The 17,594-nt window shown below is 29.7% G+C and overlaps 3 protein-coding genes across 3 annotated transcripts; all 3 read right to left on the reverse strand.

The window, feature by feature from the left end:
- Nucleotides 1–44: 44 nt before the first annotated feature.
- Nucleotides 45–7,559, reverse strand: LOC126847452 (BUB3-interacting and GLEBS motif-containing protein ZNF207-like). Its single transcript, XM_050587682.1, has 10 exons — nt 7,220–7,559; nt 6,647–6,773; nt 5,503–5,638; nt 4,335–4,482; nt 4,173–4,272; nt 2,605–2,699; nt 2,455–2,539; nt 2,088–2,393; nt 1,199–1,409; nt 45–155 (listed from the first exon to the last, which is right to left on the reverse strand). Exons 1-10 carry the CDS (start codon nt 7,258–7,260, stop codon nt 49–51), a joined length of 1,356 nt encoding a protein of 451 aa, XP_050443639.1. The 5' UTR covers nt 7,261–7,559; the 3' UTR covers nt 45–48.
- Nucleotides 7,560–8,173: 614 nt separating this feature from the next.
- LOC126843929 (uncharacterized) lies at nt 8,174–11,504 on the reverse strand. Its single transcript, XM_050581741.1, has 4 exons — nt 11,307–11,504; nt 10,571–10,693; nt 9,832–10,073; nt 8,174–9,425 (listed from the first exon to the last, which is right to left on the reverse strand). The coding sequence occupies exons 1-4, from the start codon at nt 11,397–11,399 to the stop codon at nt 8,990–8,992; spliced, it is 894 nt and encodes a 297-aa protein (XP_050437698.1). The 5' UTR covers nt 11,400–11,504; the 3' UTR covers nt 8,174–8,989.
- A 2,053-nt stretch (nt 11,505–13,557) lies between these two features.
- On the reverse strand, nt 13,558–17,594 carry LOC126847468 (zinc finger protein 330 homolog). Its single transcript, XM_050587719.1, has 8 exons — nt 17,474–17,594; nt 17,268–17,414; nt 17,052–17,071; nt 16,195–16,345; nt 15,139–15,370; nt 14,904–15,071; nt 13,831–13,938; nt 13,558–13,761 (listed from the first exon to the last, which is right to left on the reverse strand). The coding sequence occupies exons 2-8, from the start codon at nt 17,385–17,387 to the stop codon at nt 13,628–13,630; spliced, it is 933 nt and encodes a 310-aa protein (XP_050443676.1). The 5' UTR covers nt 17,388–17,414; nt 17,474–17,594; the 3' UTR covers nt 13,558–13,627.

The following is a 17,594-nucleotide window of genomic DNA, read 5'->3' on the forward strand; positions in this document are numbered from 1 at the left end:
CGGGGGTGTGTTGTTGTACACGAGTAATACGCCCCCCAACAAACCTGATCATCTGAAGCGTGGATGCATCATTGGCGCCAACATCTGAGCCCCCGGAAAGCCCATAGGACCACCCGGTGCGTAAGGATTGACCATCGGAGCATTGACCATCAAACCTGTTTCATAAATTACAGTTTTTAATTCTACATTTATTACAACTAAATTAATTATATGACTACAAATTAGAATACTAAGGGTGTTATTACAATGCTGTCACACTAAGTTCCCACTATAGTAGAATACATTTTTAGCGGCCGCTTTTTAAAAATTTGTTATTGCAATGTCATTACTATAATTATACTAAGCTAAATCTGGGATTAGCACCCAAATTAGCATAACTGCTTAAAAGAAGACTATTTTTAGCAGGATTTGCACCCACTGACAGTCTTAGCAACCAGAATCCATAGTTTATAAAAAACATAATATATGTTTTTAACATAGGTTTGATATGAATTAAATTTTTTTTTTTAGTGGTCACTTACTGTTTGTTTCACTTTAATCTAAGCACCTATAACTTTAAATTAATTTTGTACGGTATGAAAAAATCTTTAGGAGGAATTTTATAAATTATTTACCAACTATACATTTTTAAATTTAAATATTTTTTTTACACAATTTTTTCTTTTATTTAAATTTATTATTATACTGTAAAAATAAAATTGTATTTGTTATTTTAGTTTTTATTTAAAATATATTTTTATTTTGAATAATTGATTGTATCATTTAAATTAATTAATTACATTTTTATTTAAATAAAAACATTTTTTAAATAATTCCCAGGATTGAATGTTATGTTATTAAACAATATATTATTTTATAATTTGTCGCAAGATAAATTTATCGCAGGTTAGATTAGGTAAAATGATAATAAAACAATTTTATTATAATTGATTAGAAAGTTTCTTTTTTTAGAGTAGAGAATACACTACTTTTATAGTAATTTATTGTTAAAATTTAAATAAGTTCAAGCTGTTATTATTCAAAGTAATATAATAATAGTGTTTAATTTTTAACGCAATGAAAAAACATTAGACACAAAAACGGCACATGATGAACTAGTTCTTAAAATGTGTGTTGTGCTGGTGTACACTACAGCTAAATTAAATTTATTGTGACATTGTAATAATAGCCCTAAATTGGATATAATGTTTATTGTCACCTGGATGGAGTGGCATTTGAGGTCTGAGCATACTCATTGCGTGAGGAGGCAGGCCCCCTAACGATGGTCGTAAAAGAGGCATTTGTTGAGCCATAAAAACAGTTGGTGGCTGAGGCATCATATTAGGCATTGAAATTACTGGTGTGGAAAATCTCTGTTGCTGTTGTTGCTGTTGCATAACTGCTGCCATAGCTGCTACTTGCCTTTCCATCTAAAAAACGTCATTCACATTTACTATACTATATTAGTAAATTACAAATTAACGTAACCTATATTAACCTAATGTATATTTGTATAAATAAAGCAGAACACGTTTTCACGAGCGGATGCAAATATTAACCAAAAATACCTGAAAAATTACTCACTTTTGATTCACTAGTGAATATACTTTATGTACCTGTTTTTCTTAATACATATATGTGTCTTTTTTTTTTTGTAAAAAATATAATCACGACTGTAGACAATTCGATAACAGTAAAAATATAAAATAATGATAAACTAAATAAAAAACAAACAGACCTAAAGAGTAAATTATAAAAAGTGGTGTAGTTGCAAGGTATCTCCTGTGTAACCATCTACCACTATTCTTTGTATGCGTGTACTCGTAACATTGTAGATGAACATAAAACAAGCGGCTGGTACACAGTATATACCTTTACGACTACATTATTGATTATAAACCTAAAACTATTAACCTCAGCCCTGTTATTCATGTTTTTTTTGTACTTACAAATACATCAGTCCATTTAAATAAATCTACCTTATGATTTTAAGCAGTTTCATCCGTCAATGGGCAATTTTAACGGGCCTTGAAATATTCAAAGAGGTTGATTGCCTCTTTATGGAATTAGTAACATACATTTTCAACGTAGGTAATTTTTAATCTTACCTCGTTTTGAATAGCTTGTTGATGCTGCTGTTGATGGTGTTGTTGCTGCTGTTGTTGATGATGGTGTTGTTGTTGTTGCTGCTGCTGCTGCTGCTGCTGTTGTTGTTGTTGTTGTTGTTGTTGTTGTTGTTGTTGCTGCTGCTGCTGCTGTTGTTGTTGTTGTTGTTGCAGCTGATGAGTTTGAGGTGATATTTGTCCATGAGGTGACATAAGTGGTGCTCCAAGTTGATGCTGCTCGGTAATGTTATTAGGTATAGCAGACTGTATATGAGAGACATACTTAGGAAAACGAGCCTTATGTTCCTCCTAAAATGTGTGATAGTAATTAATACACAATTATTAAGATTATAAAAATTTCAAAAATTACCAATGATATATCTTCAGCAGGGTGAATAATTTTGCTTGATGATCCAGTGGAAGCAATAAGAGATTTAGATTTCGAGTCATCGTTTCTAAAAATGCAAAAAATAAGGTGTCTTTTTGTCAAAATATATTTTCAAAGAATTAATTATCTTACCCTGGATATGCAGCAAATGAAGGTTTATTCAGGCTGCTAACTGGACCACCAGATAGCATATTACTATTGGAACGGGCATCTGACGCATTGCTAGCCTAAAAAATAAGTTTATAACTTTTTAATGACAATACATATAAAAGCTATAAAATCAATAGACATATTCCTTTTATATGGAAAAAAAATAATCATAAATTATTATAATTAAGAGGTCGCGCCACAGAAAACCATTTTTGGAGCAATATAGTACTATTGTACTTTATAAACAACAATGCTGAAAATAAATGTAGAGATATAAATAATAGTGTTCATGTTTACTGTTTTGTTAAAAATAGATTTCAAAAAAAAGTATTTAAAACAAATTGTTCTTTAATGAATTAGCATTTGATCTTATTCATTCCTCATTATCCATTTTATATATTAGTTTTTTTTTATAATAATGTTGGAGGAGTGGCCGTGTGGGAAGGCGCCGGTGTGTTAGTGCTCATAACGGGCACTCTGTTTGCCGGGCGAGTAATCGTTCGGGGAAAAGGAACCGCCATCCCCCTTTCTGGCGACGGACTGATGACCCATTCCGAGCTGCGAATCTGTCTAGAAACCATCATCTTATGATGGCAGCGTTGGGCCTAAAGACCCGTTAAGCTTGATGATAACGATGATAGTAATAATGTTAAGTTCACAGTTATATTTTTCTAATCTTAGAAAAATGTTGTGTTTAGAGATATACAAGAGGAAAATTTCATTATCCAAATTTTTATTCAGCTCCGACTTTACTTCTTTACATATATACACAGCTTTTATTACTTTGTAAACAGAAAGTTTTTATAACAAACTAAATTTTATTGTGATACAAAATTATGGTTACTTCTCAAAGAATAGTTGACTAACATAGGTATAATTTAAAACAAACATTATTCCAGTTTTAAACAAATGATTGCCCTAAAATAATTTAATATTTAAACCTATGCAAAATAATTAAGAATAAACCAAAAGTTATAATATTATGTACATGGAAATTATTTAAACTTCAACTATTAAAATAATAAAAATTGAGGCGCCTAGAACACAAGGGGTATAAACTACTTTTTATTGGTTACGAGAAAATCAAGCTCAAAGTTTACATCCTTATGGCGTTTTCATTTGGGGGTTAGGTGATTTGCTACCAGATCGCAGCAAATAATGAATAATTCACTTATAAATCTTTACCACCAAATAAAATGGATAAATTGTAGTTAAGCTGTGGACTTAACTAAGATTTTGTAAAAATGTCACTTATAACCCTTGTGTTCTAGGTGCCTCAATTAGCGTCATTGTATAATATTTAACATTCCCAGGAAAATTTATTTTTATTAAGTTTTGAAATCATTAAACTAAAATAATTACAATTAGATCAAATAACAAGCTGTTTAACCCATTAACGCCGGAGTTTTTTTTTTAATAATTGATGGAATTAAAAAAAAAAAGAAAGAAAATTGTGTACTTAAAAATTAGAAAAAATTGGATGTTGCCATATGGCAACGCTAGGCGCTAATGGGTTAAATACAAATATTTTAAAACTGAAATATACTCACAATTGCCACTGCACTAGGAAACAATGGTTTATTTGCTATTCCAGCCGGCTGACCTGAAGACATCGGACCACCAGAAACTGAAGGGCCCATCATTGGCATACTAATAAAAAAAAAAAGCTTTGTATTAAATATAAAGTTCAAAGTAATAAAAAAAATATATACCTTGATCCCATGTAAGGAGGAGCCATGCCCTGCATATGATTCATCATAGGGTTATAAGACGGCATGATAGAAGGACCAGCAGCACTTGAATAATCAGGCTTTTTCTTGGTTGGAGGACCACTGTCATCATCACTATCTGATCGAGCTCCTATAACGCCAAACAATTTCATTGAAAAAACAAGCTAAATTACTAGATATAAATTAAAATTTATTGCTCTATAAATTAAGTTCTTATTGAACCAGGTTATGTTTTGGAAGCAGCCAATGTAGGGCCATCACTTAGGAGGTTTCCTGGCAGATTCACTATCAGGGAGAGGGCATCAGTCTATTAATAGAGGGGGATGGCAGCTATTATTTACCAAACCATTTCTTGCTCAGTGTCGAACTAGAAAAGGTCAGCACCACACAGAATAACGCCTTAGCCACTCAGGCACTCGTTCTCCAGGTTTTGTTTAATCAATAATTATTGGTGTAGTCGTAAGGTAAACGCTGTGTGTACCCACTTCCAATATTATAGTCTTAAAGATAAACAGAGTATATACCCTTATAACAGTCACATTTAGTTGGCTGTTACCACTTGCCTCCAAATATGCATTAAAAGCACTTTACTTTGATTAACAGGCAACTAAATATGACCGTTACACTCTTATTACAACTGTATGACTACTACACCACTGATACAGAAAAGAATTATAAAACCTACGAAAAACTTTTAGCATGAAACATGCTTTAGCCTTGGCCCACCAGCTCAAAAATGACACTAAATTGCGATACTAAAGTAGAGCGCTTACTTTTAACGTATAATAACATGAAAGATGCCATCGAAATAATAACGAGTCATCGTCATCATGCAAAAGTTTGGCCAGAACATATATTTAAGACTATACTATTATCATAAATCGCAAGATTATAAATCAGAAATAGTCACTATTCAGGAGCCAGCAGGCTAAAGCATATTCCATGTTTTATAATTTTAGACGTTAGGCTTTAAGTAGACTGTAACTTTTTTATTGTTTGTTAAGTGAGAACACGTGTGGTTTGGTGACATTCTGGGTGGTCACCGGGATGAAGTGGCGATAAAAACAGTTAAACTCAGGTGACGTGCACCACTTATGTTCACCATTTCAAACATTCTGCCCTTACAAATAAGCCTATAACTCAGCATTACCTTTGCCACCAGATTTTTGTCGTTCATGTTCTTTCATATCTTCTTCTGGAATGCCTTCCATTCCGTAAATTTCAATTTCAATATTAGAACGATGTGAAAGAGCATTAGGTACTTTATCTATAGTTTCCTTATGCACCTATAACAATATATTTTTATAAACATTAATGATTAATTAATAATACATTTAATAATATTTCAAGCAGTTAAGAGGTACAATGGAGTTAGTATTTGTGGAGTATAATGGAGTTAGTCTAAAACGGCCATCAATATATCAACTATGTAAAACGGAATTTGTGTATGGTTTTGCCTATCTGCTTTGCATGTATATTTTACTGAATAAGATGAAAACTGCTTCATACGACATGTTCAGTCTTAGACAGGTTTCTTTTTATTATTAAAATTATTACGACAAAATCCCCACCTAGACGGATGATGCTTAATATCATTTCAATCATCTAAATAATATTATAAGTGCAAAACCACATACCTAATCTCGATTTGGACTCATTAGATCAGTGATCGCTTGTAGACCAGAGTCCTTTTAGTCCCTGGGTTAGATTAGATATTTTCCCCTTAAGGGTGTAGTGTTGAGTTGGTTACCGTTAGGTTAACATATTAGCTGTTATAGGTACTGTCAGAGGTTTCAGGTTAAGTGGTTCCCAAATAATTGAACTAGGATTGCTTAACGTGTTAAGGTTAAAGCTGGGTTTACATGGGGAGTGAAACACTATTGTGAATTTTGGAAGCTTGGCTCTTGGTTTGAGTAAACAGAAAATTTGTATTTCACGATCGTAGCATTATTATTCACTATCTTGTCACGACTGGTTCGTATATTATCAAACCATGTTGGAAACCATGTCGTGAAAGCTCAATTGTGGTGTACAATAACATATATTTCTTTGGAATATAACAAAAATGTTGTTCCCGTTTAAATATCTTCTTGATTCGTGCGCCACTTTTTGAAAACACGCTCGTGAGTCACAACTAAGAAGTTCGTAAAACACGATCGTGGTTCATACCATGTGTTAACCTAGCTTAAGTCATCAAGAGTGGGGAAATAATATGTACACGACTGGTCAAGGATTTAGCCATAACTTAGTAGAAATAAATACAAAGTATTAAAATTACAAATACTATAACATACCTGCATGCAGTGAATTGACAGTCCAGGACCAGTATACAGCTTTTTATGACAAATATGACATTTGAAATGTTTAGCTTTTTGATGTTGAATTAGAATCTTTTCATCGTCAAATTCTCGATTACAATACCTAAAAACTCGGTTAAGAAAAATTACATTTGGAACATATTATGTACTTTTGATAGCGAGTTTGAAGTAGACATTTCAGCCCATTAAAGATAGCACATACTCGTATTACCCTCTTTAAAAATATATTTTAGAACAGCTATATATTGGCAACCTTACAAAACATTTTAAAAGCATATTTAATGATGTTTTGAATGTTATTAAATACACAAGCAGATATACCTAGTCAAGTGAAATACAATTTTCTGTTCAAACATAATTGTCCGAATATCTACCCAAAGAAAAACTTTACAGTTGCCAAGTGACAATTAATAGATCAATACCGAAGCATTTGAATGAACGTAATGTAAAAACTTGATTACTACTTGACATAAATAAAACGTTAAAAATCAGAGATTATAAATGGTATTTCACGGTTGTGCACCGTAATGTGTACTCAAAAAAGGATACCAACACCATGGCTTAGACTGCTTCTTCTTTTTGCGACCCATATTATTATTGTATAGGTCCGGTGCTGTCCGTCTGACACTAAGATAATTGACAACAAACAATATTTAGCACTCACGATTAAAACGATTATAAAAAAAATACAATTACGACCAAGAACTAATTGCGTCGAACGAAAGGCAAACGTCGCGTTACGACTTGGTGAGTGAATGATTGATTGTGTTTGTAGTATTTAGTATTTACTATTTTTATCGCACAACTGAGTGGAAAAAAATCGAAGGCAAACTTTTCTATCTTGCTAAAGGTAATATAGTTTACACGCACTGCACACACGTCATACCTACTCACACACACTAATACGCAGGACGGGCCAAGACGTACACGAAATGGTCTCATGGAAGAAATGGTAAAATCTCACTGTTTATGTTCCATGGAACGGATGATCCTTTGAAAATGATTAATGATAACCGATAAATTTGTTTTGATAAGGCCGTTAAAGAAAATAGAAATCACATTTATTCAGTAATCACTAATCACATAAGTATAAAGTTGTAACACATTTAATAATTAATACTTAACGTTTAACAATATGTTATTACTTATTGAAGTCACTGTTTATGTTGTCGATACTGCTTTGCAAGTATAAAATTGTGAAATCGGACTTAAAGTTCGAAAATTTCTGTTTTTTAAGACTAGATTATAATATGTAGTATAAATATTCGACATCCGTATTTATATTTGACTTCTCTCGAGTCCTCGGAGGACATAAAATATAACAAAATTCTCTAATTTTAAACGACTAGCAATGACGGAACGTGCTTGCTTTTTTAATGTTTGTTTTTAGTTATGGTTGTCTAATTTTAATTTTTCTTATTTTAAAATTATTATTCAAAAATTGAAATAATGTATTTTTAAAGTCAGTTTTTACTTTTTGCATGTTTAAGTGAAAATAATTTACAATTTCTGGCGATTGGCTAATGATGAGTTTCCCGAAAAAATTATCGAAATTATTTTATAGTTTTTCGACTATTTGTAACAGTAGACAGTGCCGAATAACAATATAGGAATATATATTTATTATTTTTAGATTTCTGCTGATTAGATTAGGGCCAGTGTTTGGATTTATCGCCATCAAATCCAAATTGTTTAATTTTATTTTCATATTATTCTACATTCTACATTAATATACCACAAATAAAAACTTTGTTTCAAAAGTCTTAATAACTGAAAAAGCAATAATTAGCAGTTTATAATTTTCTTTTCTGTTAAAAACTATAAATTCTGCATTAATTTTGAGACCAGTTTCAAATAAGCAAAGAAGATTTTATACATAGGATAAATTACAATTTATTCTCCAACAAAACTGCTTTTGCGTGGGAAAAGTATGCGAGGCCAGTAGATAAACCAAATTTACACAATTTATAGAGAAGAACTTTATCTATGCCGTAGCGTATTATTTTTTGATATCATAATGTACTTAATATTTTTTTATAAACAAATGAAGAAAAAAAAAGGAATCTTTACGAATGAATAAATTTGATCGTGTTTAAGTTAACAAAAAACTAAAAACAATACGGCACAGATAAACTTCTTCTCTAACCACTGTAAACATTTTATATGGTCACTGTGTAATTACATATTTACGCTCTCACATACGTGTCCCTCCGCAGAATTAATTTTCGCGAACAAATTACGGGTTTGTAACGTCCTTTTAGTTGAAGTATTATTGAAATTCAAAATTTTGGCATCCGTTTTTCGCAATTTCTAATTTTGTCAATGGTTTGCTGAATCTATACCGTGGTCCATTCTAGGTTCTTCGACAATAAAATATATTACTGGTTCAGAAATGGTATCATACCCGATACTTTTAAATATTTCAAGAGACGTAATATTCAGTTGGCCTATAATCGCGTATGGAGTTATGCCTCTTTTGCCCATTTCTTTAGTAATAGCTTTAGCGATCAGTTTGCCAAAACCACGCCTTCTGCTCTCAGGTGTTACAATCAATGTACTTAAGCCACCGTAACTTCCATTCATTGCCCAAGCAAGCAAATCATTACTATGCCGATTGAAAACTCCAAGGCCGAAGTTCAACATGATTGTATCCCAAATATCAAACTTGGAGTAGACATCGCTGTGGCCCCAATGAGAATAAATAAAATCCACGTGATCTTTATTGAGTTGTCCAATACAAACTTCTTCTGGTACTCTGTAAAATAACAATATTAAACATACTTTTTTGGAAAGATGCTTGACAAAGTTGTGGTAATTTTTATGTTTTAATCATAATGCCCAAAGTAGGTTTGAACGCTTTGCGAGTCACAAATTATGTAGGTAGGCGTTACTGCCTAGTTATAGCTGCAGACTAAAATTGCATTTCAAACTTGTAAAAATGTATAAGAATAATCATTTCTTAATTATATAAGGATAGTAGTTCTATAAGTACACTTACAACCCCCGTCTCATTAGCCACATGTTGTTAAAATAATAATTGTTTTCAAAGAAAATTTATGGTATATGTTAATAAATGGATATAATTAGTAATTATATTATATAGCCTATAGGTCGTAGACACACTATAAGATGTGAAAATTCAAAAAAAATATTTTTCTTACTTTACTTCTAGTTTAGCCGCTTCGTCAGCTGGCATCCATTTTAGTACACAATCAACGTACATCCTGCTTTTCATACCCTTCTCTTGAATTGTCGATTCTACAATACCGCTTATTCTTTCCAAGACTGCTTGAAAAAGAGGTTTCTTTTGCCAGTCGATAAATTTGGTGTTCCGCAACACTCTCTGAAACTGTTTTTCGTTTCCTGGACAAGTATACACAACGATGACATCTGGGTATTGGTCCTAAATAAGAAATATTATTTTAGCGCTCAATGTATATTACCTGTATAATTTAGTAAGTTTAATATAAGAGATATTTTCCAATAAACCCCATAATAAGGCGTCTAGCTGTGTCATTAGGCTTGAAACTGATACTTATTTACTGTTAAGTTTTAGTTATATCACAGAAAGTTTTGCTTTAAAACTACAAAAAAAGAATGTATATATACACTAACAAATAGCCTTGAACTGTCTTAAACTGAGGAAAATCTGAAAATACATGTTTGGAGTACATAAATAAGCCTATTTTTATAGATACATATTGTATAATGTATTTACATCTCCTTAAATCAATTAAAAAGTAAATTTTTTAGTCACTAAACAATCAACACCTTTAAATTCAAAAAAATAGATATTATACACACAGGTGCATTGTTAATATTTTTCCCGCGACACGTGAAGTAAATAAGTAATTAAAACAACTTTTATAATTATAAAGCTGTATGTTGATAAGTACTTACAGGCTGGGAATATATGCCAATAAATGTACCATTTTCTATATCGTTGGATAGATAGTATAGTTTGTAAGTGGAAGCAGAATTTGTATTATTCCACTTCAAACCTGTTTTAATGAAGTAGTAGGCCTGTAAAAAAAAACTGCCATGTTTATTATATTGCCTTTTATTTTATTTAATTAGTTTAAACAAATTGACCGTTATTTAAAAACATAAAAAAATTAATATAGCTGCATTTACCAAAATTTGATTAAATAACTAAATATTTTACATTTGGCGGCCCACCCTAGCCAACAGCACTTAGTAAGGATATAATATCTAGTTGAACCTAAGCTAAAAACTGAAGGTCAGTGCTAATGTATAGGTACATTAGTTACTTTATAAACTATACATTTAATTTATAGAGGATATAATCTCTTATATTAACTATATTGCTTTATTTTTATACTTAAATTTAGGTAATATTAATTAATATTACCGACGATATGACCAAATAGCGTATAAAAAATAAAACATCAATATACGTTTTTTTCATTTTAGGAAATCTTGGCATGATGATATTCACATAAAACAAACCTATGAATTAGATAAGTGATAACCTATTTTAATTATAAAAAGCTCTTGTTAAATTATAAAAAAAAAAATAAAAGCGCCGTATGTAACACAGGTCATAAACTCATAACAATATTATGTTAAAATCTGTATAGCTTTTAAACACTTAAAAAAAAAAAAACATACATACGAGGATACTATTAGGCCAATCACGTTTTAGAACTTGTTCGCAGAAATAGTCTATCGCTTCTTGGGGCATTTCTTCCAAAATATCGCAGTCCATAATGTTTTAGTTTAGATCTGAAGCTAATATATAAGAAATATAATTTTAAAAAATATGCACAATTTACGAATAGTAAAGGAGCATTATGACGGCGGGACGATTAGTTTCGTTTTAATAGCAGAGAAGATAAAGTGTAATATTAGTATTATCTATTTAGCGATGTTTCGGAAAGTTGAGTGGGTTCCGTTTAGCAAGTACCAGCAGGCAATTAAACTATTACGAAGATAATTAAAATTTTTATTTTTTTAAATTGAACCTCTATTATTATATACCTGACGATACCGGTAGTAAATCGTCCTAGTTTTTTTATTACAAACAAAATTGGGCGTTACATTAACCGAATGAACAGTTATAAATATGTAAAATTATATTATATTCTTAATTTTACTCAGACAATAATCAATTTTAAAAGTTGTGAGATCCCTTAATGGCTAAATCTTTTTAACTGAAAATTATTTAATTTTAGCTGAGTCGAAACAGGATAAACCAGGTGTAAAGGTTTATTTGATTTTTTGTTTCCTTAAACAAGCTACGATTTTCAATGATTCTGGTTCCTGCTTCGGAGTTTTAGGAATTCTAAAAATGTTACGTGTGTCAAAAGTTGGATAAATTTGATAAAAAAAAAAACCTTTACGAGTTTTTCTGTGGTAATTAAAAAAAGATACTGTAATTTTCGACTATAGTTTATTGCTTCTTTCAAATAAAAATAATTGTACGTTTAAATGTCATTAAGTATTATTTTACAATTCATTTTTTTTATTCTAAAATATGTAAGTATTTACAGGTACACTTATTTCGTTTTTAAATAATGAAATAATATCAAATATATTTTATGAAATATGAAGTATATATATTTCTCATAACATACAAAATTAACATGGGTATAACAAAATAATTAATAAAATTTAACACGTGATCCGTCGTTTAATGATGTCGGTACATTTTAAGATCGGTGGGGGGTAAGACAACTTTATTAATTATTCAACAAGGGTATAAAGTATTTTTTTTTTAAGGCTGCTAAAAATACATCATAGAATCGTATTGCCGTGTGTAAAAGGAAGGGTAAATCTCCACTTTTTGAAAACTAAAGTTCAAATTTTGTCAATGGTTCGCCGAGACTCATATCATTCATAACAGGTTCTTCGACTAGGAAATACGGAACTGTATCTGAAATGTCATCCAGGTACCCAATGCTTTTAAATATTTTGAGAGACGCTACGTTGTAGTGGTCTATGAACGCATATGGAGTGATGCCTTTTTCGCCCATTTCTTTAGTAATAGCTTTAGCAATGAGTTTTCCAAAACCACGTTTTCTGGCCCCGGGCGTTACAATTAACGCACTTAGACCACCATAACTGCCATACATGGGCCAAGCTAGCAAATCATTGTTTTGCCGGTTAAAAACGCCTAGGCCGAAGTTCAAGATAACCGTATTTAAAATATCAAACTTCGAGTAAACATCGGTGATGGTCCAATGAGAATAAATAAAATCCACGTGATTTTTACTGAGTTGGCCAATAACAACTTCCTCTGGCACTCTTCTGTAGCAAAAACATTAAGCAGATTTTAAATTGGACCATTTTTGTTATCAAGTCACAAATTAAGAAACTAATGCCTAGTGGTAACCACGGACTAAAATTAGTTTAAATAAAACTTGTAAATTGTTGTATACGAATAATGGTTTATTTTAACCATTCACTTTATTTAATGGTAGTAATAATAATTAATATTTAATAAAAAAAACATTTTCCTCGCCCCCAAAAAACCTATCAGCCAAATGTTGTTAAAATAATAATTGTTTTAAAGGAAATTAACGATTTATATTAAAAAGTGATACCTTATATGTACTTGGTAAGGGGGGCCCCCTTTTTATAGAGACATCGTAAAAACTTATTAAAACCGTTTTTTCATAAATATTGCCTATATAAAACTCCCTAAAACCGTCCGCTTTCAGTTCCCTTAAGAACTTAAATTTTCTTTTTATAACGAAACACAGTACACCCGACAAATTGCAGTTGTCAGCATAGAAATAATTAGTGAGCCAAAATGTTAATAATGATTTTGAATTCTAAAAAGTTATACCATTGTGTTCTGATCTACACATTAAGTAGATAACATAAAGGTATATTAGATTTAATATCCAAAGTTAATACACTGCTTTTGGAACAAACATTTATTTCTATATAGATAAAGTTATTATATCAATAATTATCCTACGTAACATAAATTTATTTTTTATCTTTTTCTTTATTTTCTTCATCATCACCGTCTTCATCGTCATCTTCGTCATCATCATCTTCATCATCATCTTCATCGTATGAATAGTCGTCATCATCGTCGTCATCCCCATCACTGTACTCGACTAAGTAAATAAAGTATAAGCAAACTAATAATTAAATATTCATAAAATTTGAACACAATTGAATATTACCTTTGTTGTAACTATAACCCTGGTGTGACGCTGAACCACCAGCATAAGAGTAAGATTCATCATCATCATCTTCTTCATATGCCTGACGACCATATTTATGATTACGAGCTGAAAAAATAGAAAGTAACATTTTCTATTTAGATTGTAGTCAACTTGTATAGTTGTATGCATACACAAAGTAGATAAGTTGTGTATTTTAAGATTGTATAATAACTCAGCTAATTTAATGTAACATATATTTTTTTAATTTTTGGGTATTATATAGAAAAAACTGTTTTTTAATTAAATTGATCTAAAATAAGGAATAAGCAAGAACATTTTTTTTTTAGTCGGCCTATTTTAAATTAAATATTTTCTGAAGTTGTTAAGATTAGAACTATTGTCAAGTATTGGATTTCTGACAATTTTTTGTTATTTTACTTTCGTTAATATTTTAATTTTTATTGAAATATACATATATTATACACTATATATTTTTTTAAATAATAATTTGAATTGTTTTTTAAGTAATGCCCATGTTTGTTGTGTCTGGTATTTTCAAATTTATAATTCAATAAATAAACAATAGAAAATGTGAAGGTGTTACATAAATATTTTTATGGGATCTACGTCTTCCCTATCTTCACTTATGTGACACTGCCACATAAAATAATCGGGTTTAAATTATTGTTTTTTTCTTTTTTAAAAGACTTCATGCAGTTTGTATTGGACTTTGATTTTTGATCGCATTAACAAAAACCACAAAAAAACGAGTTTAGCATATTTGTAAAAATTGGTCATATTCTAAGATTCATTACAACATTTAGAATTTAAATTTTGAAAATGAAAGTCCAATGAACCTAGCAAGAAGTTTCCTTCACTCTAAAAAAAAAATAATTATTGACCTTTTCCCATTTTATTTATGTGTGGAAAAAAATGTCTGATTCATGGCCATCAACTATATTATGGAGAAAACAGTTAAAAGTTATAAAAAGTCCTCAAAAAAAAAAAAAACCTATCATTAAACCAAAAATTGTTTATGAAAATATAATATGTAGATTTATTGATTAAAGTGACCTTTTGTAAATACTTACACGACAATGATAAGTCGCTGACTTCGGCTGTAGGATAAGAACACTTTGGACACGGATAATTGCGATCTTTTTCTGAATACTTAAAACGTTTACACTTAATGTGCTCATCGCAATAACATACCTTACATCGCAAACAACTGTACTGTCCTAGTTTGTTGCAAGATTGACCTGACAAAATTATCGTAATTTAGTTAAAACTTATTTTGAAACTTTTATAAATAAAACATATACATACATTTGTAATTTTCTGATTCTAAGACTTGGCATGATGCTTGATGTTCAAATTGATCGTCCTCACATAGATAGGCAGAACAATACGAACACATAAATATTCGACCACCATGATCCCAAACTCCACGTTCACACTCTGTACATATGGCATCTTGTAACGGGCAGATACATGCATGGGTCGTAAGGCATTTTCGGCCATGACAAACCCACGCTTCACAAAAATCACATATAGCACCCTAAAAAAACGTTAATTTGATTTTATTACCATAATAAAAGAAAAACTATAATTAAAATACCATCTAAGTAATCCAAAAATAAATACATTTTATTTTTGTATTACGATTATTATATTTGACAAATATTTTATGCAAAATAGGTATTGTTTCTAAACAAACAATCACAAATAATTATTTAAAAATAAATAGTTATTTGAATTAATTGAATAAAAAATGATTTCAAAATGAAAAAAAATCTCAATAATAAATTATTTTCTATTTTTTAAATAAATGATAATGTATTTTTAATAATTATTTTGACTAATTTAGTTTTTATTTTAATAATGTTATGATTTGAATTTATTAACGTTTATATACTATATTGGTAATTTAAATCAGTTAGTTCCAAATAATTTATAATATACACATAAATGTGTTATTTTTTATAAAGTAAAATTTTTAAAGACTGGAATATTAATAAATAAATTATTTTTAAATACAAGCCAGAAAAATTATTAAAATATTTTTTTATTTAAGTAAAAACTCAAATAATAAATACAACTTTAGTATTGACTGAAAAAATATCCAATTAATAATTTCAAACGTATTATTTGAACAAATTTAAAAAACAAATAAATAATGTATTTAAATATATTATTTGTTGAAAATATAAATAATAAATTGTTTTATAATGTTTTAAAATTATTGTTTGTTATTTCCTATTTAAATGAGGTTTTCCTAGGTTTGATGTATAAACTGTGATTTGTTTAATTTGTTAAAAATGTTCTCAACAAAACTAAAAAATTATTAGGTCAATACTGTTATTTTCAATTAATTTCACTTACCACTAAACCCATACCAGTAGTAAATATTCCTGGATGTTTGACAACACAATCGCCGGATTTCATAAGGCACTTTATTTTACCACAACTAGCGCATTGAGGCAAACGTTGTAAATTTTGGCAGAAATAACAAAAGGCTCTATTTTTTTGTTTTCTAGAAAAAATATAGGTATAAATGTTTATATAAAATGTATAATGTAAAATACATAAATTTTTACATAACTTCCTGAATACAATATTAAAATAGTATAATAAGTATATAAATTAATTTTGTCCTATCCTACTTTAAATAATATGTGTGTGCGTAATTGTGTGACTAAAAATAAAAAATACAACAAATTGCACCTATTATAAGTAAACTGAAAAGTAATATGTTCCATTTAAAAAAACATTTTAAATCATAATAAAAATTGAATTACTAAATTTATCCATTTTTATACAAGGTTGACAGTTGACACTTGACAGTTTAAAAATAAAAAAAACCATTTATAATACCTAATTAAGTTTTTGTTGATTGATTAGTTGAATTATATAATGGAATTTAAAATTGTAATGACTGAAACAGATAATACATACCGATATTTTAGATAAAAATTAGTTTTTTTATGTTTGGCACAAGGGGCACTATTTTAAAATAATTGTTTGTACCATATAAATGACACAATGTCATAAGCATTTTCATAGGGTTTGTGTAAGCACAATTTTTTTAATTAATTAACTACTATCACATAAATCAAAACTTAATAGATTCGAAGTTCTAACTATAATATAAGGTAATCATTTAAGTTGCTCCAACCAATGCTCTAATGGTTTTTTATGGACATTTTCACCAATTTATTAAAACATGAAAATTAACTTACTTTTTGCATTTATCACACTCCTGGAAAAAAAAAATAACATTAATAATATTAATCTTTGTAAGACAAATGAAATATATGTTTTCATAATGAGCATGTAGTTTTTAAACTACATGGTTTATTGTGTACTATTAATATAATTTCATTAATTAACAGCTATTGTATAATTTTTTTTAAATGCCTGTAAATAAGTTCTATAATTTATGTTTGTTCAATTACCATTGACGCGTTACATGGCTGTTTGGCCAAAGCCAGATTGTCCTTTGCAGATCGGATCTCTTTTTGTCGTAACCTCATTTTTTCTGCTTTCTTTCTCTGTCCAGTCTTTTTTTTCGGCATGTTGAGTCAACACTCTTGTCTTCTGGTCTGTAAGCAAAGATATGAGACTTGAAACTTAATGAATATGTTATTTAAAAATTACTCACAATGATAAATAACTGACAGAATACCTCTGAATTCGTCTGGACTGTGTCACGTCTCCACTTCTAAAAAGTGAATTGTGATTCGTGTTGTCCAGTAGGTGCTTTATCTAAATTATTATCAGTC

The sequence above is a fragment of the Adelges cooleyi genome, unplaced genomic scaffold (genome assembly GCF_023614345.1).
Source record: "Adelges cooleyi isolate 19-005CV unplaced genomic scaffold, UGA_ACOO_1.1 ACOO_flye_CR_arks_rails_tigmint_CR_PRNA_108, whole genome shotgun sequence".
NCBI classification, from domain to species: Eukaryota; Metazoa; Arthropoda; class Insecta; order Hemiptera; family Adelgidae; genus Adelges; species Adelges cooleyi.